At 38.4% G+C, this 27,932-nt stretch overlaps 1 protein-coding gene across 2 annotated transcripts in view; it reads right to left on the bottom strand.

Annotated features, from left to right (window-relative positions):
* Positions 1–27,932, bottom strand: part of LOC136884851 (queuosine-tRNA galactosyltransferase) — a 99,535-nt gene that overhangs the window by 14,400 nt on the left and 57,203 nt on the right. Inside the window, exons 7-8 of one of the 2 annotated variants that reach the window (XM_068230010.1) lie at positions 24,175–24,451; positions 22,849–22,900 (exon numbers count right to left, since the gene is read on the bottom strand). In XM_068230010.1, the coding sequence (XP_068086111.1) occupies positions 22,874–22,900; positions 24,175–24,451 (304 nt within the window). In that variant the 3' untranslated portion in view covers positions 22,849–22,873. Of the gene's footprint in view, positions 1–22,848; positions 22,901–24,174; positions 24,452–27,932 lie in introns of those variants that run through there. The other variant, XM_068230009.1, reaches the window with a different exon arrangement.

The following is a 27,932-nucleotide window of genomic DNA, read 5'->3' as shown; positions in this document are numbered from 1 at the left end:
CAGTTGCAGGCTCAAAATACTCAACTTCAACAACAAATGCAGGCACAAATAACCGCACTACAGTCACAGATAGTTGACTCTAATTCTCAACTGCAGTCACAAAATACTCAACTTCAAGCGCAGTTAACTGAGTCAAATAGTAAGGTTGAAGACTTAACTTCTAAAATTGACAGGACCTTGGACACTAAGTTTGCTGAAGCGGATAAAGTCATTAATAAAAGGCTCACTGAATCTAGTGCCCTTATCGAGCAACGATTCCGTGAAGCTGGAACTCGCCTCGAAAAGAAACTTACTGATTCTAGTGCACAAGTCGAAGCCACATTGAAAAACATGCGGGATCAGTTTGTTGAAAACTTAGAGTCTATTAAGGAAGAAATAAAGACAGAGGTCGTCAAGTCTTTAGACAAAGATCTTAGAAATGTTCTTCCTTCCGTTCAAGCATTTTCCACTGAACTCAAAGATTTACGGACTGAATTTCAAGAATCCCATGGTAACATCTCACAAACCCAAGTAAAGCTAGCTCAGGTGCAGGAAACCTTGCGAGATGCATTAAAGAACGATGTGGGTAAATTACGGAGCGAGATAGGATTAATTAAGAGCACGCAAGGAGAACTCGACAAGCGTATTACAGGACAGCTAGACAGCACGCATACCCAGATAGCTGCTTTCTGTAAAGACGTACAAGTCATTAAAACTGACTTGAGAAATGAAATAACAAATTTAGACACCTCAATTAATTCTAAAATTAAAAATTTGTCTGAAGAAATGAATCAAATTAAACTCAAAGAACATACAACTGACGTCACAATTCCTGGTTCGTCGAGGGAAGTACACAGCACAACAACCCTTATTAAAATACCAGATGACAAACCAGTCAAATTTTCAGGACGTGACGAGTATACTGCTCGAGAATTTTTGTTAAATGTCGATGATTACCTGGAAGAGAATAGGGTAGATGACGATAGGAAACTTAGAGTAGTATCCAAACTTCTAGAAGGACGAGCCTTATCATGGTTCATAGCTTTTAAGAGCAACTTTAAAAACTATGACGACTTTAAAAAGGCACTTCTTAAACGCTTTTGGGATTCAGAAAGACAGCACCTTGTCAAGATGCAACTCTACTCTAGTAAATACAATACTTCAGTCAATACTTCCCGATATTCCGATTATTGCCTAATGCAATTAAAGAAGCTCCAGTTTTTAGATCCACCTTTGCCAGATGTCGAACTTATTCAGATCCCGACACTTCAATATCCGCCTCTTGTTCAAGAGATACTAGTCGCTGCCAACATTAAAACATTGGAGCATTTTGACGCTACTTTGCGTAGGTTAGATACGGCTAATACCCAATCTAGTCCGAAAACTAACAGGAGTCGAGAAATAAATACGAACTCTAAGGAAATAAAACCGCCGGAGAGAGAGGAACCCAGGACATGTGAAGAAGGCAGATTAAGCCCTACCAACCCAACCAGATTCCGGAATTTTAGACGTCAGAGGAATCAGGATAGACACCCTTACCAACCTAGGAATTTATGGAGACAGCGCGAAAGCACTCCTGAAGAAAATCGTGAGTCCAGACGACGAGAACTCGAAAGTAGATGGAAGGATACACGGGAATACATCAAGGAGAGAAATCGTAATCCTGATGAGCTTGGAGCTACATCCCTGGAATACCAACGTCAATTCGGACCAAGAGAACAAAGATCACCTGATCCTGAATCAGCAGGCGCTATAAAAAAAACGCCGATCTCACAATAGGGAGATTAACTACAGAACATGATGAGGACGAGATTTCAAATTATTGTACTGCTGTTATCAATTACTGGCATATTGACGATTCCGAATTACTATTCGAAGACGCACAAACACTAAGGCCAATTATTACACGTTCATTACCTGTCATAACAGTACGCACAGGCAACCTACAGGTGATTACGCTCATCGATTCTGGAGCGCAAGCTTCTTTAATTTCTGATAGGCTTGTAGACTCGCTTAAAAATCAGAACAATGTTTTGTTATTGCCTGCAGCTCAGATTAAAGTAAGAGGGATAGTTCCTGATAAAATTGTTAAATGTAAATCCCAGGCATTTTTAGAGTTTGAAATTAACAGTCAGACATTCGAACACATATTTTTGGTAGTATCACGTCTTAATTTCAACTTAATACTTGGATCAGATTTTATGATCAAATACAAAGGAACCACTGACTATGATGCCAACCTCGTAAGATTCAAGAATAATTCTGTAGGACTACAGCTGGTAGGACGAAGTGACCTGGAAGTTCAAGAGAAGGGAGCCCGTTTCGAAGAAGCCGGTGGTGACATTATTAAGCCCGCTGTAGGTGAGGTTGCGCCAGCCGTAGCAGAAAGTAGAAAGGGTGACCAAAGTGAGGACGATGCAGAGTCCCTATTCAATGAGAACTCCATCATAGGTCCAGACTATATAATGTCAATAGCCAGTGTGGTTGAAGACCCGGAGATTAAATTAAAATTGGAGGAGGCCAAAAATGACGTTCTACAAAAATTTGCATGTGTATTCGATGACAAGCCTGGAGAGATAGCTGGCTACGAATATCATCTTGATGTAAATGACTTGTCCCCTTATCAGAAGAAACCATATCCCGTACCCGAGAAATATCGAGAAGAAGTTCGTAACTTAATTCATAAAATGACAGATGATGGGATAATTTCGCCTTGCGTAACCAAGTACTTGAATCCATTGGCCATAGTGCGTAAGCCTAACGGCAGTATCAGAATTTGCCTAGACGCGAGGGTCCTAAATGACCGACTGACCTTAGAATATGACCGTCCTCCATTACTTAGGGATATTATCAGAAGATTCCATGGCATGAATTTCTTTAGTTGCCTTGACGGAACTTCTTCATATTATCACATAAAATTGGATGCTGAAAGTAGGCTATTCACAGGCTTCTTATTTGAAAATAGGACCTATGTTTTCAACAAAATGCCCTTTGGTATTAAGAACTCGGGAGCTGTTCTGATCAGAGCCTTGGAAAAACACTTATCAGATGATGTAAAGGACATAACTACGATTTATGTTGACATTTTGATTGCTTCGAGAACTTTCGAAGAGCACGTGAGAGATGTCAATCTGGTCCTGCAGGAATTGGAGAAGAAGAATTTCAAGATAAATGCCCAGAAAAGTCAACTTTTCCAAACATCAGTATTATTCTTAGGACATGTAATTAGTGGTGATGGAATTCAACCCAACCCTGCCAAGATTAAGAGTATCATTGACTTCCCTAGACCTCAGCGCATTAGAAACGTGAGACAGTTCCTAGGACTTTGTCAGTTCTTTTCTCAACACTGTCCAGATTACACTGAGACGGTAGCTCCTCTTCAGCAACTACTACTTAAGAATAATAGATGGAAGTGGACCGAAGAATGTGAACGAGCTTTCCTTGCCACCAAGGACATGTTGAAAAACTCTGTTAAACTAGTTTATCCGGATTTTTCTCTTCCATTCTTCATAGAGTGTGATGCCAGCTCTGTAGGAATAGGCGCAGTGCTGTATCAAGCGAGACCTGAAGATCCCCATTACAGACTTTTCATCTCGTTTCTAAGTAGAAAACTACGACCTCACGAAAAGTCTTATACTATAACTGAACTCGAAGCTCTGGCTGTTGTTTTTTCTCTCCAGTATTGGAAGAAAATCATCTACGGCTATCCCATTACGATTTACACAGACCATAAAGCTCTGACATTCATACTGTCATCTGACATGACGAATGAGAGAGTTTCCCGATGGGCTCTTTTTATTCAACAGTTTGACCTCACAGTAATACATAGGCCTGGCCGGAAGAATGCATTAGCAGATGCCCTCAGCCGCAACCCTGCTGAAGTTATTGAAGTTCACGAGGTTAACATCATGACTGATGATGACGAAGAATGTCTTCGCAAACTTCGTTACCTTGCCCAGATGCAACAAAGAGACACCAATTGTAGGGAATTAATTCGATTTTTATCAGGTTCGATTCCCGCCGATGATGATGAATTCCCACGTCTCCAACGACTCTCTTCAAACTTCTGTTTACAGGATGGGATTCTTATGAAATACATTGGCTTAGCCAAGACGCAATGCAGAATTTATGCACCTGTTAAAATCAGGAAGGCTATCATATGGCATTGTCACTCAATTTCAGGTCATGCTGGTACGGATAAAGTTCTCAACCTTATTAAGGAAAGGTTTACATGGGAATATCTTAGGCGAGACATTAGGAGAATTTTGCGGTCCTGTGATTTATGCCAACGTATCAAGTCGAATAATTATCTCCTCAAGGAATTTCCCAAACCGCTGATCCCGGAAAAGCCCGAAGAAATAATGGCAATCGATCTGTACGGCCCTTTGCCAAAGGCGACCAGGGGGAACAGACATGTCATTGTAGTTGTGGATGTCTTTTCCAAATATACTATGCTATTGCCTATCCAGAAAGCTAACGCCGGTAACATCTTAAGGAGGCTGAAAAAGAACATCATCCCTGAGATGGGAAAGCCTGAATACCTACTGACGGATCACGGAACGCAATTCACTTCCGTAGAATTCCAACAGGCTTTGGAAGAACTCAACATTCGACATATCATGAATTCTATTAGGCATCCGGAAGCTAACCCTGCTGAAAGAATAATGAAAGAACTCGCCAAATTCTGTCGAATTTATTGTAGTGAACATCACTGGAAGTGGATCGAGGTCTTGCCAGTAATACAAAAAATTATAAACTCTATTGTGCATGAATCTACTAATGACATTCCTATCAGCCTACATCATGGGTCAAAACCAGAGCGACCTTGGGACAGAATTTTACCAGCTCTACCAAATGCTATTGTGCCGCAGCAAGTTAAGATCAATGACGCGCTGACCAGGTTAAGACATGCAGCCGCCCTCAGAGAACGACGCCAGCGTAATAGGAAGTTCAGAAGACCATTGAATCCTGGAGACCTTATTTTAATACGGAGACCAGCTACTTCCAACCCTGAGAGAAGAATTTACGCTAAGTTCTGTCCACTATTCGTAGGTCCTTACCGTGTCCGCACTGTATTGAGAAACGGGGCTTATGAAATTGTGAAATTGGATGGCACTTTTGAGGGTATTTATAACTCAGCCAATTTAAAACAATATGTACCACAGGAAGAGTAAAGCCTGGAAAAGAAAATCCTGCGTATTTTCTTTTCGTCCAACCAAGGGGAAGATGTACCAGGAAAACCTAGGTCCTGGTCCATATTAATCGAAAGAAACGTTATTCCAGCATAAAAGATCCGACCGACATACGAACATCTATGTAAAGAATGTTCCAGTATGTGCCAGACCCTACGAGTGCACTAGGCGGAGTCAAGTGACGTCACCTGTCTCTCGAAGCTCACCTCCCCTAGAGATATTTCTCGAAAAGAATTTTTCTTTTACCAGCTTTTCAACGCCTTAACCAATTTCAACGGGACAAACGCTGAATTGTAGCGGACGTCATAAAAGTTAATCCCTGTGAATTTTGAATTAATTCATCCCATGGTTGTTGAGTTATAATAATTTAAAGTCTCAACGAAATTACGCACTCACGGTCACATGGCCAAGAGATGCTACCCCTCCCAGCGCTGGTATCTATATATGTCAAGGCCAGCCAGCCAGCAAGCCAATACAAGGACGAGTGTACAGCTGTGTGTGAGTGAGACAGAGGAGAGACCGACCCGCGTACAGTATGTTCGCGCAGTCACGGTGAAAGTACTTTCCGTCGTATTTCCGGAACGCGAAGTTATATCGCCGACAGAATTTTAAAAGACGTCGCACTATATTTAGTACATCGCGTCGCGACTACAGTCCAATTCTAAAGACATTTAAGAATATAATACGAGTGAACTTATTGAAGTGCAAATATCAACTATTTAACGTTCCAGAATATGTCATTACGTGTAAACTTAGGTTACTTCAAATAATATTGAACTTCTACAGAAACTAATGTGTAGAATCACCAGAACTCATTTCTATTCGAGTATTGAACTGTATTTCTTTATTTACGCCACATCAGTATACGACTTACAGTAATTTGAGTAAAAATTAAGAACTTTTTCTGAGGTAATATGACGAGCAGAAAATAATCTTTAATAACTTAATGACGATAGGAAAAACTTAAAAGTTTAAGTGCAACTTTTCAATACAAAAAGTTATATTTTATTTATAACATGTATTTGTACTTGGAACTAGTTTCGACGCTGTGTTTGCGTCATCATCAGCCAAAATGGGAAACAGGCAAGCATGTAGGCATTTATGTTACACAAGGCGTTACATTAAACAATACACATCTTACAAGGAGATAAAAACAGGGACGAATATAGGAAACAAATGAATCGTTGAGAAAACAAAAGTTATACAAATTAAAAATAACCTTAACCACACATCTTGCAGTGCGAAAGTGTTCTTCTTGAATGATTCCTGAATGTAAAACACACGCGCACACATTTCTGAGGAGCCAGCAGGCAGGACAAAGTAAAGTGAAACCTTAAGAGTTCTTCTGAGAAGAGTTCATCATTTTTCTATGTTCCGACTAACTAATGAAGTCTCCCTTGAGTTCCTGATAAACATATACAACAGGAAATTCTCCTTCACTCTCCATGCCTGGAAGGCATCCTGGAAGGCCTTTTCCGGAATGTCTTTTAGAGCCGATGTAACATGCGCCTGGATTCTTTCAACGGTCCACCTTTTCAATACAAAACGCACGCGCACACACTTCTAAAGAGCCAGCAGGCAGGAAAAAGTAAGGTGAAACCTTGAGAGTTCTTCTGAGAAGAGTTCATCATTCTTTCTATGATCTGACTAACTAATGAAGTCTCCCTTGAGTTCCTGATAAACATACACAACAGGAAAATTAAACAATACACATCTTACAAGGAGATAAAAAACAGGGAAAGTTATACATATTAAAAATAACCTTAACCACATATCTTGTAGTGCGAAAATATTCGTCTTGAATGATTCCTGAATACAAAACACACGCGCATACATTTCTGAAGAGCCAGGAGGCAGGAAAAAGTAAAGTGAAACCTTAAGAGTTCTTCTGAGAAGAGTTCATCATTTTTTCTATGTTCCGACTAACTAATGAAGTCTCCCTTGAGTTCCTGATAAACATACACAACAGGAAATTCTTCTTCACTCTCAACAATAGCTATAAAGATCAACGGTAAATTTCATTTTAAATATTGTGTAGAGACGTGAAAGCATGATCTTGAATATAATATAACTCCTTCATTTAACCCAATTTTTTACACAAGGTGTTATATTAAACAATCCACATCTTACGAGGAGATAAAAACAGGGACGAATGTAGAAACAAATGCATTTTTGAGAAAGCAAAAATTATACATATTAAAAATAAGCTTAACCACACAACTTGCAGTGCGAATTTGCCTTGAATGAATCCTGAATACAAGATGCACGCACACACTTTCTAAAGAGCCAGCAGGCAGGAAAAGGTAAGGTGAAACCTTAAGAGTTCTTCTGAGAAGAGTTCATCATTCTTTCTATGTTCCAACTAACTAAAGAAGCCTCCCTTGAGTTCGTGATAAACATACACAACAGGAAATTCTCTTTAACTCTCAACAATAGCTATAAAAGAGCAACGGTAAATTGTATTTTAAATACTGTGCAGAGATGTGGAAGCATGATCTTGAACATGATATAACTTCTTCATTTAACCACCTTTGAAAGTTTCTCTCTATATTACATAGCTTCATTAACAACCATTCTGTAGCTGCACAAATTAATCTTGTAATCTTCATAGGTCCGGTATTCAGCTTGACAAGAATATAAAATAGGTATTAAGGAATACATTGTTGAGAGTTTGGAGGTTGACTGTGCCAGTATTGGTGGTGTATTGTTGCAGCGTTATGTGTAGGGTGGGGGCAGGTTTCTATGATGATTATTGCGGGACATAAGGCGGTAAAGCTATGGCACGAGATGAAGAGGAACAGAGCGTGTTGGATAGTTTAGGTCTGGGCAGCGGCCGTTGTTGGATTAGGAGGGGAGAGGGGAGGGGCGGTAGGGGAGGAGGGGTGGAAGGGGGGGAAGTATGGAGGGTGATGTGGTGAAAGTGTGTGGCGTGACAAAGTATTATGCATGATTTGAAAGACAGATCTGTTTTTCGGGATATTCATGTTTTTGAAAATTTCAATGAGAAAGTCGAATAGGATCTTTGGTTTCTCTGAGATATCATTTAAGTTTAGGTTGGGATTGAAATATTGGTCTAAATGAATATAGAGGTTTTCAGTGACGTCTAGGAAAGAACCTTTGTTTAGAATATCTAATACTTCAAGATCTTGATTTATTTCAGTAAAGTTGTGCTTAAATTCTTTTATATGTAGGCCGACCGCGGAAAAACGGTTGTGTTTTATGGCATTGACATGTTCTGCATATCTGATTTTAAAGCTGCGTCCTGTTTGCCCTAGGTAAGAACTTTTGCAGTCTTGGCAAGAAAACCTATATACACCTGATTTAGAAAAAGGACTACTTTTATTTATTGATGAAGAGTTGTGTAGGATCTCTGTGCTTCTATTGTTAGTACGAAAGGCTATTTTAACGTTGTGTTTTTTAAAAACGTTAGTGACGTTGTAAATTTCTTTATTGAAGGTAAATGTGGAAAGCGTGGCAGTGCTAGTATTGTCTTTTATTAGGGTGGTTTTTGGGCGGTGTCTGAATTTATTGATTATTCTTTCAATAAAGGATTCATTATATCCATTGAATTTTGCTATAGAGCGAATGGTGTTCAATTCTTTATTTAAGTTTTTTCTTGACATTGGAATTTTGAATGCTCGGTCTACTAAGCTATTATATGTAGCCGCTTTGTGTGTTTGGGGGTGTAGTGAGTCATTTCTTATAGTAGTGGCCGTTTGAGTGGGCTTTCTATAGATACTATATGTGAACGAAGAGGGGTGCCTGTTGATTGTTAGGTCTAGGAAGTTGATGGAGTTGTTTGTCTCTGATTCTAAGGTAAATTTAATGTCATGATCAATATTATTAAGGTTTTTGAGGGTGGAAGGCGCGTCTATGGAGCGTTCATCTAGGATTATAAATGTGTCATCGACGTACCTAGCCCAAAATTGGATATTAGCAAATTTGATGTTATTGTCGATGGCGGTGTGCTCTAGGAAATCAAGGTAGATCTCTGCTAAAATTCCTGAGGCTGGTGAACCCATAGCCAAACCATCTTGTTTGTAAATGATCTTATCGAATGTGAAGTAGTTATTGTTAATTAGTAATCTTAATATGGTCATAAAGTCTTGAACTTCTAGTTTACTTAGTTGATTGTTAGCAAGTAAGTTCTTTTCGATGATCGGGAATAGTGAGTTGGTGTTTATACTGGGATACATGTTGACTATATCAAAGGAGTGCATTGAATGATATGGTTGAAGCTTGAAACTGTTTAGTTTGTTCACTAATTCTACAGTGTTCCTGATGGATTTATTTGATGAGAATTTATAATGTTTATTAAGAAATTGTTGGATAAATTGAGATAATTTATACAAGGGGCTTGGTCTGTAGTTTATTATGGGTCGAATAGGGACACCGGTTTTGTGGATTTTGGGTAGTGCTTTAGCTGTTGGTAGGCCTGGGTTCATAGTAATTAACTTTTGTTTTTCTTGTTCAGTGAGGAGAAAAGATGTGCTCTTTAGAATTTGTTTCAGTTGCCTTTGAATTGATTGTGTTGGGTCCTTCTTAACTATTGAAAAGGATTCATTATCTAAGAAAGTTTTGGTTTTTTGAATGTAATCTGTTTTATCCATAATGACTGTTGTGTTGCCTTTGTCGGCCTTGGTAATGATGAGGTGGTTGTCTTTGACTTTCTTTTTAAGATTGAGAATTTGTTTTCTTTCAGTAAGGGAGTCTTTGTTGATTTTGGTGATAGGGGTCGCAGTACGGTTTTTTGAGAAAAAACTTTTGTTTAATTGTTTTTTTACGTCCATTCTGAGTTCGTCTTGTAGTTCATATGGCATTTTGCTGATAGCAACTTCTGATTCAACTACGAGTTTGGAGGCTGTAAGGGCCGAGTTGAAACAAGGCCAGTTGTGCTTTGGACCTTTCGAAAGAATTCTTATATCGTCCTCATTTAAGTTGGTGGTGGAGAGATTAATTACTGGAGGGTGGAATTGTTGTAGATTGTCATTAACGAGGTTAGGTTTGCTGTTAGGTTTTGGAGGGGAGTTGCTGTGTTTTTCCTTATTTTTAAGTGCTACAAGTTTTTTCTCTAGTGTTATCTGTTTTTTGGACAAAATATTGAACAACTTGATTTGGACTTCATCTTGAAAAAGATTCCACTGAGCATTTGAAAGTAAGGTGGCTGCCTCTAAGTGAGTTTCATATAAGCGATGATTTAAAAACGACTTTTTCTTATAGAGAAATTTTAGTTCATTTTCTAACCAAAGTTTGTTTGTCCTAACCTGAACATCTTGTTGATAGGGAGGAACAAAACGTTGTTTCGTGACGCTTTTTAAAAAATTAGGGGTTAAATTCTGTGTAATGCATTGTTTGATAAATGCTATATCCTTGCCTATTTTCCCAATTTTGATTTTTAAGCCCAAGTAATGATAGGCTAACGACTTTGCCTGGTTGGCTGCTTCATTTAAACCTAAGAATTTCATTTTTTGTCCGTATTGAACTGAGAAGGATGATAGGAAAAACTTAAAACGGTCCACCTTTTCAATACAAAAAGTTATATTTTATTTATAACATGTATTTGTACTTGGAACTAGTTTCGACGCTGTGTTTGCGTCATCATCAGCCAAAATGGGAAACAGGCAAGCATGTAGGCATTTATGTTACACAAGGCGTTACATTAAACAATACACATCTTACAAGGAGATAAAAACAGGGACGAATATAGGAAACAAATGAATCGTTGAGAAAACAAAAGTTATACAAATTAAAAATAACCTTAACCACACATCTTGCAGTGCGAAAGTGTTCTTCTTGAATGATTCCTGAATGTAAAACACACGCGCACACATTTCTGAGGAGCCAGCAGGCAGGACAAAGTAAAGTGAAACCTTAAGAGTTCTTCTGAGAAGAGTTCATCATTTTTCTATGTTCCGACTAACTAATGAAGTCTCCCTTGAGTTCCTGATAAACATATACAACAGGAAATTCTCCTTCACTCTCCATGCCTGGAAGGCATCCTGGAAGGCCTTTTCCGGAATGTCTTTTAGAGCCGATGTAACATGCGCCTGGATTCTTTCAACGGTCCACCTTTTCAATACAAAACGCACGCGCACACACTTCTAAAGAGCCAGCAGGCAGGAAAAAGTAAGGTGAAACCTTGAGAGTTCTTCTGAGAAGAGTTCATCATTCTTTCTATGATCTGACTAACTAATGAAGTCTCCCTTGAGTTCCTGATAAACATACACAACAGGAAAATTAAACAATACACATCTTACAAGGAGATAAAAAACAGGGAAAGTTATACATATTAAAAATAACCTTAACCACATATCTTGTAGTGCGAAAATATTCGTCTTGAATGATTCCTGAATACAAAACACACGCGCATACATTTCTGAAGAGCCAGGAGGCAGGAAAAAGTAAAGTGAAACCTTAAGAGTTCTTCTGAGAAGAGTTCATCATTTTTTCTATGTTCCGACTAACTAATGAAGTCTCCCTTGAGTTCCTGATAAACATACACAACAGGAAATTCTTCTTCACTCTCAACAATAGCTATAAAGATCAACGGTAAATTTCATTTTAAATATTGTGTAGAGACGTGAAAGCATGATCTTGAATATAATATAACTCCTTCATTTAACCCAATTTTTTACACAAGGTGTTATATTAAACAATCCACATCTTACGAGGAGATAAAAACAGGGACGAATGTAGAAACAAATGCATTTTTGAGAAAGCAAAAATTATACATATTAAAAATAAGCTTAACCACACAACTTGCAGTGCGAATTTGCCTTGAATGAATCCTGAATACAAGATGCACGCACACACTTTCTAAAGAGCCAGCAGGCAGGAAAAGGTAAGGTGAAACCTTAAGAGTTCTTCTGAGAAGAGTTCATCATTCTTTCTATGTTCCAACTAACTAAAGAAGCCTCCCTTGAGTTCGTGATAAACATACACAACAGGAAATTCTCTTTAACTCTCAACAATAGCTATAAAAGAGCAACGGTAAATTGTATTTTAAATACTGTGCAGAGATGTGGAAGCATGATCTTGAACATGATATAACTTCTTCATTTAACCACCTTTGAAAGTTTCTCTCTATATTACATAGCTTCATTAACAACCATTCTGTAGCTGCACAAATTAATCTTGTAATCTTCATAGGTCCGGTATTCAGCTTGACAAGAATATAAAATAGGTATTAAGGAATACATTGTTGAGAGTTTGGAGGTTGACTGTGCCAGTATTGGTGGTGTATTGTTGCAGCGTTATGTGTAGGGTGGGGGCAGGTTTCTATGATGATTATTGCGGGGCATAAGGCGGTAAAGCTATGGCACGAGATGAAGAGGAACAGAGCGTGTTGGATAGTTTAGGTCTGGGCAGCGGCCGTTGTTGGATTAGGAGGGGAGAGGGGAGGGGCGGTAGGGGAGGAGGGGTTCAAGATCATGCTTCCACATCTCTGCACAGTATTTAAAATACAATTTACCGTTGCTCTTTTATAGCTATTGTTGAGAGTTAAAGAGAATTTCCTGTTGTGTATGTTTATCAGGAACTCAAGGGAGGCTTCTTTAGTTAGTTGGAACATAGAAAGAATGATGAACTCTTCTCAGAAGAACTCTTAAGGTTTCACCTTACCTTTTCCTGCCTGCTGGCTCTTTAGAAAGTGTGTGCGTGCATCTTGTATTCAGGATTCATTCAAGGCAAATTCGCACTGCAAGTTGTGTGGTTAAGCTTATTTTTAATATGTATAATTTTTGCTTTCTCAAAAATGCATTTGTTTCTACATTCGTCCCTGTTTTTATCTCCTCGTAAGATGTGGATTGTTTAATATAACACCTTGTGTAAAAAATTGGGTTAAATGAAGGAGTTATATTATATTCAAGATCATGCTTTCACGTCTCTACACAATATTTAAAATGAAATTTACCGTTGATCTTTATAGCTATTGTTGAGAGTGAAGAAGAATTTCCTGTTGTGTATGTTTATCAGGAACTCAAGGGAGACTTCATTAGTTAGTCGGAACATAGAAAAAATGATGAACTCTTCTCAGAAGAACTCTTAAGGTTTCACTTTACTTTTTCCTGCCTCCTGGCTCTTCAGAAATGTATGCGCGTGTGTTTTGTATTCAGGAATCATTCAAGACGAATATTTTCGCACTACAAGATATGTGGTTAAGGTTATTTTTAATATGTATAACTTTCCCTGTTTTTTATCTCCTTGTAAGATGTGTATTGTTTAATTTTCCTGTTGTGTATGTTTATCAGGAACTCAAGGGAGACTTCATTAGTTAGTCAGATCATAGAAAGAATGATGAACTCTTCTCAGAAGAACTCTCAAGGTTTCACCTTACTTTTTCCTGCCTGCTGGCTCTTTAGAAGTGTGTGCGCGTGCGTTTTGTATTGAAAAGGTGGACCGTTGAAAGAATCCAGGCGCATGTTACATCGGCTCTAAAAGACATTCCGGAAAAGGCCTTCCAGGATGCCTTCCAGGCATGGAGAGTGAAGGAGAATTTCCTGTTGTATATGTTTATCAGGAACTCAAGGGAGACTTCATTAGTTAGTCGGAACATAGAAAAATGATGAACTCTTCTCAGAAGAACTCTTAAGGTTTCACTTTACTTTGTCCTGCCTGCTGGCTCCTCAGAAATGTGTGCGCGTGTGTTTTACATTCAGGAATCATTCAAGAAGAACACTTTCGCACTGCAAGATGTGTGGTTAAGGTTATTTTTAATTTGTATAACTTTTGTTTTCTCAACGATTCATTTGTTTCCTATATTCGTCCCTGTTTTTATCTCCTTGTAAGATGTGTATTGTTTAATGTAACGCCTTGTGTAACATAAATGCCTACATGCTTGCCTGTTTCCCATTTTGGCTGATGATGACGCAAACACAGCGTCGAAACTAGCTCCAAGTACAAATACATGTTATAAATAAAATATAACTTTTTGTATTGAAAAGGTGGACCGTTTTAAGTTTTTCCTATCATCCTTCTCAGTTCAATACGGACAAAAAATGAAATTCTTAGGTTTAAATGAAGCAGCCAACCAGGCAAAGTCGTTAGCCTATCATTACTTGGGCTTAAAAATCAAAATTGGGAAAATAGGCAAGGATATAGCATTTATCAAACAATGCATTACACAGAATTTAACCCCTAATTTTTTAAAAAGCGTCACGAAACAACGTTTTGTTCCTCCCTATCAACAAGATGTTCAGGTTAGGACAAACAAACTTTGGTTAGAAAATGAACTAAAATTTCTCTATAAGAAAAAGTCGTTTTTAAATCATCGCTTATATGAAACTCACTTAGAGGCAGCCACCTTACTTTCAAATGCTCAGTGGAATCTTTTTCAAGATGAAGTCCAAATCAAGTTGTTCAATATTTTGTCCAAAAAACAGATAACACTAGAGAAAAAACTTGTAGCACTTAAAAATAAGGAAAAACACAGCAACTCCCCTCCAAAACCTAACAGCAAACCTAACCTCGTTAATGACAATCTACAACAATTCCACCCTCCAGTAATTAATCTCTCCACCACCAACTTAAATGAGGACGATATAAGAATTCTTTCGAAAGGTCCAAAGCACAACTGGCCTTGTTTCAACTCGGCCCTTACAGCCTCCAAACTCGTAGTTGAATCAGAAGTTGCTATCAGCAAAATGCCATATGAACTACAAGACGAACTCAGAATGGACGTAAAAAAACAATTAAACAAAAGTTTTTTCTCAAAAAACCGTACTGCGACCCCTATCACCAAAATCAACAAAGACTCCCTTACTGAAAGAAAACAAATTCTCAATCTTAAAAAGAAAGTCAAAGACAACCACCTCATCATTACCAAGGCCGACAAAGGCAACACAACAGTCATTATGGATAAAACAGATTACATTCAAAAAACCAAAACTTTCTTAGATAATGAATCCTTTTCAATAGTTAAGAAGGACCCAACACAATCAATTCAAAGGCAACTGAAACAAATTCTAAAGAGCACATCTTTTCTCCTCACTGAACAAGAAAAACAAAAGTTAATTACTATGAACCCAGGCCTACCAACAGCTAAAGCACTACCCAAAATCCACAAAACCGGTGTCCCTATTCGACCCATAATAAACTACAGACCAAGCCCCTTGTATAAATTATCTCAATTTATCCAACAATTTCTTAATAAACATTATAAATTCTCATCAAATAAATCCATCAGGAACACTGTAGAATTAGTGAACAAACTAAACAGTTTCAAGCTTCAACCATATCATTCAATGCACTCCTTTGATATAGTCAACATGTATCCCAGTATAAACACCAACTCACTATTCCCGATCATCGAAAAGAACTTACTTGCTAACAATCAACTAAGTAAACTAGAAGTTCAAGACTTTATGACCATATTAAGATTACTAATTAACAATAACTACTTCACATTCGATAAGATCATTTACAAACAAGATGGTTTGGCTATGGGTTCACCAGCCTCAGGAATTTTAGCAGAGATCTACCTTGATTTCCTAGAGCACACCGCCATCGACAATAACATCAAATTTGCTAATATCCAATTTTGGGCTAGGTACGTCGATGACACATTTATAATCCTAGATGAACGCTCCATAGACGCGCCTTCCACCCTCAAAAACCTTAATAATATTGATCATGACATTAAATTTACCTTAGAATCAGAGACAAACAACTCCATCAACTTCCTAGACCTAACAATCAACAGGCACCCCTCTTCGTTCACATATAGTATCTATAGAAAGCCCACTCAAACGGCCACTACTATAAGAAATGACTCACTACACCCCCAAACACACAAAGCGGCTACATATAATAGCTTAGTAGACCGAGCATTCAAAATTCCAATGTCAAGAAAAAAACTTAAATAAAGAATTGAACACCATTCGCTCTATAGCAAAATTCAATGGATATAATGAATCCTTTATTGAAAGAATAATCAATAAATTCAGACACCGCCCAAAAACCACCCTAATAAAAGACAATACTAGCACTGCCACGCTTTCCACATTTACCTTCAATAAAGAAATTTACAACGTCACTAACGTTTTTAAAAAACACAACGTTAAAATAGCCTTTCGTACTAACAATAGAAGCACAGAGATCCTACACAACTCTTCATCAATAAATAAAAGTAGTCCTTTTTCTAAATCAGGTGTATATAGGTTTTCTTGCCAAGACTGCAAAAGTTCTTACCTAGGGCAAACAGGACGCAGCTTTAAAATCAGATATGCAGAACATGTCAATGCCATAAAACACAACCGTTTTTCCGCGGTCGGCCTACATATAAAAGAATTTAAGCACAACTTTACTGAAATAAATCAAGATCTTGAAGTATTAGATATTCTAAACAAAGGTTCTTTCCTAGACGTCACTGAAAACCTCTATATTCATTTAGACCAATATTTCAATCCCAACCTAAACTTAAATGATATCTCAGAGAAACCAAAGATCCTATTCGACTTTCTCATTGAAATTTTCAAAAACATGAATATCCCGAAAAACAGATCTGTCTTTCAAATCATGCATAATACTTTGTCACGCCACACACTTTCACCACATCACCCTCCATACTTCCCCCCCTTCCACCCCTCCTCCCCTACCGCCCCTCCCCTCTCCCCTCCTAATCCAACAACGGCCGCTGCCCAGACCTAAACTATCCAACACGCTCTGTTCCTCTTCATCTCGTGCCATAGCTTTACCGCCTTATGTCCCGCAATAATCATCATAGAAACCTGCCCCCACCCTACACATAACGCTGCAACAATACACCACCAATACTGGCACAGTCAACCTCCAAACTCTCAACAATGTATTCCTTAATACCTATTTTATATTCTTGTCAAGCTGAATACCGGACCTATGAAGATTACAAGATTAATTTGTGCAGCTACAGAATGGTTGTTAATGAAGCTATGTAATATAGAGAGAAACTTTCAAAGGTGGTTAAATGAAGAAGTTATATCATGTTCAAGATCATGCTTCCACATCTCTGCACAGTATTTAAAATACAATTTACCGTTGCTCTTTTATAGCTATTGTTGAGAGTTAAAGAGAATTTCCTGTTGTGTATGTTTATCACGAACTCAAGGGAGGCTTCTTTAGTTAGTTGGAACATAGAAAGAATGATGAACTCTTCTCAGAAGAACTCTTAAGGTTTCACCTTACCTTTTCCTGCCTGCTGGCTCTTTAGAAAGTGTGTGCGTGCATCTTGTATTCAGGATTCATTCAAGGCAAATTCGCACTGCAAGTTGTGTGGTTAAGCTTATTTTTAATATGTATAATTTTTGCTTTCTCAAAAATGCATTTGTTTCTACATTCGTCCCTGTTTTTATCTCCTCGTAAGATGTGGATTGTTTAATATAACACCTTGTGTAAAAAATTGGGTTAAATGAAGGAGTTATATTATATTCAAGATCATGCTTTCACGTCTCTACACAATATTTAAAATGAAATTTACCGTTGATCTTTATAGCTATTGTTGAGAGTGAAGAAGAATTTCCTGTTGTGTATGTTTATCAGGAACTCAAGGGAGACTTCATTAGTTAGTCGGAACATAGAAAAAATGATGAACTCTTCTCAGAAGAACTCTTAAGGTTTCACTTTACTTTTTCCTGCCTCCTGGCTCTTCAGAAATGTATGCGCGTGTGTTTTGTATTCAGGAATCATTCAAGACGAATATTTTCGCACTACAAGATATGTGGTTAAGGTTATTTTTAATATGTATAACTTTCCCTGTTTTTTATCTCCTTGTAAGATGTGTATTGTTTAATTTTCCTGTTGTGTATGTTCATCAGGAACTCAAGGGAGACTTCATTAGTTAGTCAGATCATAGAAAGAATGATGAACTCTTCTCAGAAGAACTCTCAAGGTTTCACCTTACTTTTTCCTGCCTGCTGGCTCTTTAGAAGTGTGTGCGCGTGCGTTTTGTATTGAAAAGGTGGACCGTTGAAAGAATCCAGGCGCATGTTACATCGGCTCTAAAAGACATTCCGGAAAAGGCCTTCCAGGATGCCTTCCAGGCATGGAGAGTGAAGGAGAATTTCCTGTTGTATATGTTTATCAGGAACTCAAGGGAGACTTCATTAGTTAGTCGGAACATAGAAAAATGATGAACTCTTCTCAGAAGAACTCTTAAGGTTTCACTTTACTTTGTCCTGCCTGCTGGCTCCTCAGAAATGTGTGCGCGTGTGTTTTACATTCAGGAATCATTCAAGAAGAACACTTTCGCACTGCAAGATGTGTGGTTAAGGTTATTTTTAATTTGTATAACTTTTGTTTTCTCAACGATTCATTTGTTTCCTATATTCGTCCCTGTTTTTATCTCCTTGTAAGATGTGTATTGTTTAATGTAACGCCTTGTGTAACATAAATGCCTACATGCTTGCCTGTTTCCCATTTTGGCTGATGATGACGCAAACACAGCGTCGAAACTAGTTCCAAGTACAAATACATGTTATAAATAAAATATAACTTTTTGTATTGAAAAGGTGGACCGTTTTAAGTTTTTCCTATCATCCTTCTCAGTTCAATACGGACAAAAAATGAAATTCTTAGTTTTAAATAACTTAATGACTGCGTTCAAATACTGTGACTATCGACTTGCCTTTTCAAGTGTGAACTGTGTAATTATGAACGTTTCAGTAACGACTGTAAATAGTATTTCATACAGGAAGGACTGTGATTCTTCATACGACATAAATAGTGTTCAACAATAAATGACAGTGTCAGTGATAACTACTCGCACTAAGTGAATTTTTCGTGTGCGAAAAATCACCCTAACAAGCTGCAATTCTACATGACCCAGTTCCAACCGTCATCACCTCATCGGGAACGTCAACATCGCCGATCCTGATTCTCCACGGAACATTCCAGATGTCCATCCTTCGACATTTTGTAGCAACATTTCTTTCCGTAAGTGAGTAGTAACAAACTGACTAAAATTTTTTCATTAATTTTGAACAGTGGAAACTTCAGTGCCGCGTGTGAACAAATATTTCAAAGTTCTCATAATTTCTCAGAAGTGATTAATTTAATTTCAAATTTCATTTTCTTATCTCGTAGAAAGACTTTAGGCTTTTCAAGTGTGCTATATATCAAAGTTTACAAATTGAAAACTGAGAACTCTTAACAGAAATTTAATTTCTCATATCAACTTACAATTATAAGTGTGTGCTTAGGTTTAGAAAGACTTTAGGTGGAAATTCAATACCTCATATTCTCACATATGAAAGACTTTGAAATCAGTGATATTTATGCCATTTTCATGAACAGAATTCAGGAAGATTACTTTCAAACTTTTAATTTCAATGCCAGATTTGAGTCAATAATCATATCGCAGGGTGAAGAATTAATAAATTGTTTTGAAAAAAAAATTTTTTAACCATCTATTATTCGCTCTGCGAGTCTATCCTACTCTGTATCGGCTCCAAAACCAAGTTCCACTCCCTGAGGTCCTACTCATGCCCTTTGCCCAAAACTTTTCCGGGTACAGTATCCATGCACAAACAACTATATGCAAATGAACTACAAGTCTTATTTTACAACACTGATAAACCCCAACATTTCTTCTTATAATCAAAACCATTTGCATTTCAATAACTCTAAAACACTTTATGCTACAACCGTAAATGCGAAGCCATGTATGGGTCTATACCACATATAAAGGTTGGTGCTGAGGGGTTAAAGATAATGGGCCGATTTCAGAAACGGTATTTAGACGATGTCTACGGTTAAACAATGCCTAAGTATGGCTGCCGCATTGCAGAGACGTTATTTATCACTCAGACACCGTTTAAAAAGATGTTCAACTGGTCATGTTTAAACACTGCCGAGAGCACTGTTTAACCTCAAATGAGAGGAGTGAATCACAATCAGAGGTTATGGACCATGAAATATGTAATTTGTATTATCATGTTGAGACGATTCTGGGAAGAAAGGTTAATTCGACGGGCAATACGTTTGACATGCATGGGGAAATAGATTTTAAAATAAGGTTTTGCTTTTCGAGAGACTTGTTTCTTGAGACTGACAAAGTGACAGTCCGGTAACTGTCAACTTGAATACAATTCTTGGCAACCGATATATTTTATTATATCTCTCTCTTAGTCCAACCCTTCGTAAGGGTGTAGTGGCATCACGCGACAATCCTTTTGGTGATCTTCCTCCAGGAGTCTCTGCTTTGGGCATGGTGACTTGCTTGCTGTAAGCTCATCCTGCTTAAGTTCTTGATCTGGTCCATCCATCGTAACGGCGCACGTCCTCTAGGTCTTCGGCCTTCGACTTTTCCCTCTATGATAAGTATTTCCATTGCCTCCTGTCTTCTGGCAATATGACCAAAATATCCGAGTTGTTTTTGGTTGATAAGGGTCGACAGTCTTGTTCTGATGCCGAGCTGTTGCAGGATCGATTCATTAGTACGATGTGCTGTCCATGGTATTCGTAGTAATCTCCTATAGCAGCACATTTTTAGAGCATCAATCCTGCGGCGATCCGCCGTCTTCATCGTCCAAGTTTCTGCCGCATAGGTCGCGATAGGCAAGATCAGAGTTCGCATGAGGGTGAGCTTTGTCTTGGAAGTGATGGAGGTGTCCTTCCAGATGCGAGTAAGTTTTCCTGTTGAATTTCTCGCAATTGCAATGCGCTTGCGGATCTCAGGTTCACAGTCTCCAGTATTTGTGACAATAGATCCTAGATACTCGAAGCAACTGATAACCTCATAATCCGCAATTCTTGTGATGGCAGGTCTGTTGTTATTAAAACGGTCTACAATCATCACTTTGGTCTTTTTATTGTTGATTTCAAGACCATATTCTCTGCTTAGCTCGACTAGCCTCCGGATGATGGTTTCTAATTCATGATCATCTGTTGCAATAATCACGGTGTCATCTGCATATCTGAGGTTGTTAATTTTCCTGCCACCAACTATGATGCCGTCACTCCAGTCCTCGAGAATCTCCCTCATAATATACTCACTGTTGTATCAAGGTAAAGATGTAGATAATTTGGTTCTGGAACATGAAGAGGCTGTTGATGCTGATGAAATGGGAGACCCAATTTTGAGGTCAGAGTTTGACAGAGCTGTGACTGACCTGAATAGGAACAAGGCACCTGGAATTGATGACATTCCCTTTGACAGGTGTGAAAACTACCGCACCATTAGTTTAGTATCTCATGCCTGCATAATTTTAACACGTATTATTTACAGAAGAATGGAAAAACAAGTTGAAGCTGAGTTGGGAGAAGATCAATTTGGCTTCAGAAGAAATGTAGGAACACGTGAAGCAATCCTGACTTTACGTCTAATCTTAGAGGATCGAATCAAGAAGGACAAGCCCACATACATGGCATTCGTAGATCTAGAAAAGGCATTCGATAATGTTGATTGGACCAAGCTATTTATGATTCTGAACATGATAGGGATCAGATACCGAGAACGAAGAATTATCTACAATCTGTATAAAAATCAGTCTGCAGTGATAAGAATCGAGGGCTTTGAAAAAGAAGCAGCAATCCAGAAAGGAGTGAGGCAAGGCTGCAGTTTGTCCCCTCTCCTTTTCAATGTTTACATAGAACAGGCAGTAAAGGAAATCAAAGAGAAATTTGGAAAGGGAATCACAGTCCAAGGAGAAGAAATCAAAACTTTGAGATTTGCCGATGATATTGTTATTTTATCTGAGACTGCAGAAGATCTCGAGAAGTTGCTGAATGGTATGGATGAAGTCTTGGGTAAGGAGTACAAGATGAAAATAAATAAGTCCAAATCAAAAGTAATGGAGTGCAGTCGAACGAAGGCAGGTGATGCAGGAAATATTAGATTAGGAAATGAAGTCTTAAAGGAAGTAGATGAATATTGTTACTTGGGTAGTAAAATAACTAACGATGGCAGAAGTAAGGAGGACATAAAATGTAGACTAACACAAGCAAGGAAGAGCTTTCTTAAGAAAAGAAATCTGCTCACTTCAAATATTGATATCGGAATTAGAAATATGTTTTTGAAGACTTTCGTGTGGAGCGTGGCATTGTATGGAAGTGAAACATGGACGATCACTAGCTCAGAAAGAAAGAGAATAGAAGCTTTTGAAATGTGGTGTTACAGAAGAATGCTGAAGGTGAGATGGATAGATCGAATCACGAATAAAGAGATACTGAATCGAATTGGTGAGAGGAGATCAATTTGGCTAAATTTGATGAGAAGAAGAATTAGAATGATAGGACACATCTTAAGACACCCAGGACTTGTTCAGTTGGTTTTTGAAGGAAGTGTAGTGGGTAAGAACGGTAGGGGTAGGGGTAGACCAAGGTACGAATATGACAAGCAGATTAGAGCAGATGTAGGATGCAATAGTTACGTAGAAATGAAAAGGTTAGCACAGGATAGGGTGGCAATGAAGCTGCATCAAACCAGTCTATGGACTGATGACTCAAACAACAACATACATTAAATAAGAGGGGGGAAAGAATGCAACCTTGTCGCACACCAGCACAAGTAGAAAAGACGTTTGAGAGGTCGCCATTAACTCTCACTGTCGCAGTGTTCGAAGAGTACAATTGTTGGATCAGGTACACTAAATGTCTTGGCGTCCCCATCTCAGTGAGTATAGCCCAGAGCTTTGACCATTTTACCTTGTCGAAGGCTTTCTTGTAGTCCACGAAGCACAGGAACATCTTGATATTATATTCCCTTGTCTTCTCTATGAACTGCCGGATGTTTAGGATCTGCTCACGAGTTCCTTTGCCTGAAACAAACCCGGTTTGTTCCTCTGAGATTTGTGGAAGTAAGAAGGTCTTCAGCCTCTCGTTCAGCACCGTGAGCATGATTTTACTTACATGGGGTAATTTCCATGGAATTATAGGTCACTTCGACTACATGCATATAAGAATTACGTGTCGCGATCGTCAGAGGGCTGTCACATACATCAACCGGGAGGGATTCACTTATATTTACTGCCAAGTAAACACACATAATAGTGAAAACTAAAAAGTATGTTATAAGGGTGTTATATATGTAGATAATAGTATAAGTTTATGGCAACTATCAGATAGGAAAAGGCAAGTTGTGGTGATTACTGTTTAAAGAGGACTGGGGAAGAAGAGCCGTAGCCATAATAACAGCCCTAGTATTTGCCTGGTGTAAAAATAGGGAAACTACGGAAAACAATCTTCATGGCTGCCTGTGGTGTGTTTCGAACCTACGGTCTCCAGAATGCAAACTACATCTGTATGGCCTGTACAACACACTCGGTTACACATTACTATTGCTTCATCTTCCCTTCATCGAAGCTACCGTATTTATGAGTAGATTACACTCACTGTTACAACGCTATAATGAAAGCTACACTTCTCCGTATGGTGGCATGTCGCTTTTGTGTCGATAATATTGAGATTTAATTTCCACCGAAAGCGATACTCTTATCTGTGGGCAAGTCATGCTCAGCCATATTTGAGTAATGTGTAGGAAGACAAACAGCTGACTGGCGTTCGGCGCACGCACCGACAAATTTCATTGGTTGCGACAAGCAAAGAGTTGCATGAAAGATACTTCTGTCTCCATTTTCAAACCAAAATTGAAACTTTAAGCAATGTCTAGTTAAACATCGACTGAACATTGTTTATGCCATGGAAGATCGTGCTCGATTTAGACGTTGTTTAGGCAGACGATGTCTAAGGCTTAAAACTAGTCATCATTTCTGCAATCGGCCCTATTAGTTTAGCTGTCAATAGGGAAACATGAAATGTATATTTTATGACAGAATTGTGAATCACACTGTTGCTCAGGTAAGTGAACACCAATGCTCACCCTTCCTAACTGCTTGAGGAAGTACAGAGGAACAAGGCGCTGTGAAATAGAGGCAAGCTACTTCCTCTAGCTCAGAACCCCACAGAAACATGCAACGGTGATACATACGGGCATGCATCGACCCCCACTAAAAACAACCATGAAATGAGAAACTGATGGCTACCTGCCTTCCTTTCTTATACAGATGGATTCAGTACGACACAAGCAGCTCACCAGTTTGACGCAGACGACGAGTGGCGGAGTGGCCTCTGAGAAGTGCACAATGGGGATCCTCTTGGTACGAGGACTGCCAGGCTCATACGGCTCGTAGAATCTCCCCACCTTCTTGTTGTCCACGTCACAGAACGCCGTCGCTCTGTCTCGGAACTGAGGATCCAGACAGCGATAGAGAAGCCTGCCTTGCTTGCCTGCGTTCCATATCGTGAAGTTAGGCCAGCGGCTTAGGACCTTCTCCTGCAGCCTTCTGAGACGGATCTTCCAGATGGTCTCCCTGTGGGTATTAGATGGGAGCAGAAACTGAAGTACAACAGTATGGTCTAGGAAGAGTGACGGCCTAATTTGTGTTAAATAAAGTCAAATAAATATGAAAGTTTATTTGTTCTACCTTTTCATAAAATCATAATCATAATTTGTGTTTCCAAAATGCTCTGCATTCCCAAACAGTAGCGAACTGACATCAGCAAATCGTACAATATAAACTTCATCACAATATATACTGAGAAACATTCATGCTAATAAGAAATTAAAATGAAGGTCCACTATTCAATACCATTCAAAATGATGTCAAAACACCTATACAATGGGACCGGTTTTAGCCATGAATTAAAAGCAACAATATATAGTGCAAATACAATCAAATTAACACTTTTAAAATATTATGTATGTTATGAATTATTTTACGAGGGCAGATCAAATATAAACAGGAATTACTTTTTGAAATTTATTGTATCAACCAAAAAAAATACACATATAGAAACCAATTTTCTACATAGTGTCCTGCCTTCGATACACAGTTTATCCATCGGACTGGTAAGTTTCTGAAGTCCCGATAGAAGAGGGACATGTGTGGAGCCAGTTGCGCACAAACTCTTTTACACTTGCATCATCACCGAACCACTGTCCTCCTAGGTCTTGTTTGAGTGGTCCAAACAAATAGTAGTCGCGGGGCGATAAATCTGAACTGTACAGAGGATGTTCCAGAGGTGTCCAGTGAATTTTCTCCAGCCTTTCCCGCGTTAAAGCAGCAGTATGCGGCCTTGCACTGTCATGGAGAAGAATGACGTTTCGGACTGATTGCCAGTGTCGCTTGTTGCGATACACGGCTTTTGCTTCATCCAAAAGGCGACGGTAATAGGCTGCATTAATTGTCCTTTGTTCGTGAAGAAACTCCACCAGCAAAATGCCCGCGGAGTCTCAGAAAACGATTGCAAGCACCTTTCCAGCAGATGGGGTGTTTTGGCTTTGACCGGACCTACTTCGTCTCTTCACTGCCACTTCACCACTGCTTGCTTGCTTTGACTCTGGGGTGTAATGATGTACCCAAGTTTCATCACAAGTCACAATACGACACACGAAATCCTCTCCTTCCTCATCATAGTGACGCAGCAGTCTCTGACAAGCTTCCTGGCGTAAAGTTTTTTGTTCTTGGTTGAGGAGATGAGGAACCCATCTCTGACATGGAGTTCATTTCGGATGATGGTTTGAACACTTCGATAACTTATTCCTACGGCTAAAACAATTTGCGAAATCTGTATTCGCTGATCTTCACCAATAATGTCACGAATGGCAACAATCTTGTCTGCAGTCTCCTTTCATGAGGTTCATTTTCCACAGCTTCTCTTCTTGCCACAAATTTTTTAGCCCACTCATACAATTGTTATCAGATTCCCCTTGATTTGATATTCAACAAGAACTGATGATGACTCCAAGGGAATCGAAACTGGTCTTCGCTTCGCTTAGTAAATTTAATATATTTTACAATGTGTTGAATAGTGGAACATCCCTCAGACTCTTATTATATTAGTTATATGTGAACATGGAAATGAAAATCATAACCTATGATACTTCACAGATCTGGTAATGATTTTCTACTTGTGGCATATTCATTGCTAATATATAAGTAATAATAATAACAACGTAAACGTTTCCACCTTTTCAATACTAAAATATATTCATAAAATTATAAATTACACGGTACTAGTTTCGACCCATCTAGGGGTCATCATCAGCCATATTGGAGCAAAGATCACTTTTGGCGAAATCCTAAGAAAATGTTATTTTAAAGAATAACAAGTGAAATGAGATGTTATTATGGTAATAGTTAATAATACAAGGAATATACCTACTAAGAGGTTTTTAACAAAGAATAAAGTATAAATGGGGTGTTGTAAAAATTATAATCATGGAAATCAGTAAGTTCTTGTATTGAAATGAAATATGGCTAAGGAAGAGGGCTTAAGGTGGGGCTGAAGGGTGCGGGAGAAAGTGTAATTGTCTTGGAAAAGTACCTTTGATTAAATTTAGGAATGAGTTTAGGTTGGCTGCATTATTGTTTCTGAGGAAAGTGATAAATAGATCAAAGAGTATGTTGGGTTTCTCTGAGATTTCATTGAGATTGTGACTGGCATTAAAGTATTGGTCTAGGTGTATGTAGTAATTTTCCATTATGTTGAGTAAAGGGCCCTTGTTTGCTAATACAAGGATGTCCATGTCTTGTTCAATATTGGTGAAATTATGGTTATAATCTTGCATGTGTTGGCCGATGGCTGAAAACCTGTTGTATTTTATTGCGTTAGTGTGCTCGTGGTATCTGATAATGAAGTTTCTCCCGGTTTGCCCGATGTAGGTTTTTTTACAGATGGTACATTTGATCATATAAACTCCTGATTTTAAAAAACTGCTGGTCTTGTTGATGTGTGAAGTATTGTATAAAACGTTCATGTTCTTATTGTTGATTTTGAAGGCTATTTTAACGCCTTGTTTCTTAAAGATGTTGGTTAACTTGTAGATATCATTGTTGAATGTGAAGGTGGAAAATGTTAGAGGTTTGGTTATTTCTTTTTTGAGGGTAGTTTTTGGGCGATGTTTGTGTTTATTGATTATCCTTTCTATAAAATGATTGCTGAAGCCGTTGAATTTTGCGATTCCGCGGATTGTGTTGAGTTCGTTTTTTAGATCTTTATTGGACATAGGTATGCTGAAGGCTCGGTGAACTAGGCTGTTGTATGTGGCTCATTTGTGGGACTGGGGGTGCACTGAATCTTGGCGAATGGTGGAGGCTGTTTGAGTGGGTTTTCTGAAAATTTTATAACTGAAAGAATCTGAGTTTCTAGTGATGGTTAAATCTAGAAAGTTGATTTTTTGATTTGATTCGGATTCTAGTGTGAATTTGATATGAGGATCAATATTGTTGAGTCTTAAGAGGGTGGTGGGTGCGTTAATTGATTTCTCATTCATGATTACAAAGACATCGTCGACATATCTGGCCCAAAAGAGAATGTTTTCGAATTCGTTGTCAATTTTGGTGTATTCGAGGAAGTCCAGGTATATTTCTGCTAAGATACCTGAGGCCGGTGACCCCATTGCCAAACCATTTTGTTGATATATGACATTGTCAAAAGTGAAGAAGTTATTGTCGATGATAAGTTTTAATATTGTGATAAAGTTTTGTATCTCTAGTTTGCTTAAGTGGCTGTTTTTGTTTAAATTGTTTATAATTATCGGAATTACTTTTGATACTTGTATGCTTGGGTACATGTTTACAATATCGAAAGAGTGGATGGAGTGATCCGGTTGCAAACTTGTTTAGTTTGTCTACTACCTCAGATGTGTTTTTAATAGACTTTTTGGATAAGAATTGATAATTTTTTCTTAAGAAACATTTTATGAATTGTGATATTTAGTATAAGGGGCTCGGTCTATAGTAGATAATTGGCCGGATGGGAATTCCGGTTTTGTGAATTTTGGGAAGA

The sequence above is a fragment of the Anabrus simplex genome, chromosome 13 (genome assembly GCF_040414725.1).
Source record: "Anabrus simplex isolate iqAnaSimp1 chromosome 13, ASM4041472v1, whole genome shotgun sequence".
Taxonomy (NCBI): Eukaryota; Metazoa; Arthropoda; class Insecta; order Orthoptera; family Tettigoniidae; genus Anabrus; species Anabrus simplex.
This window is presented reverse-complemented; position numbering and strand designations above follow the sequence as displayed.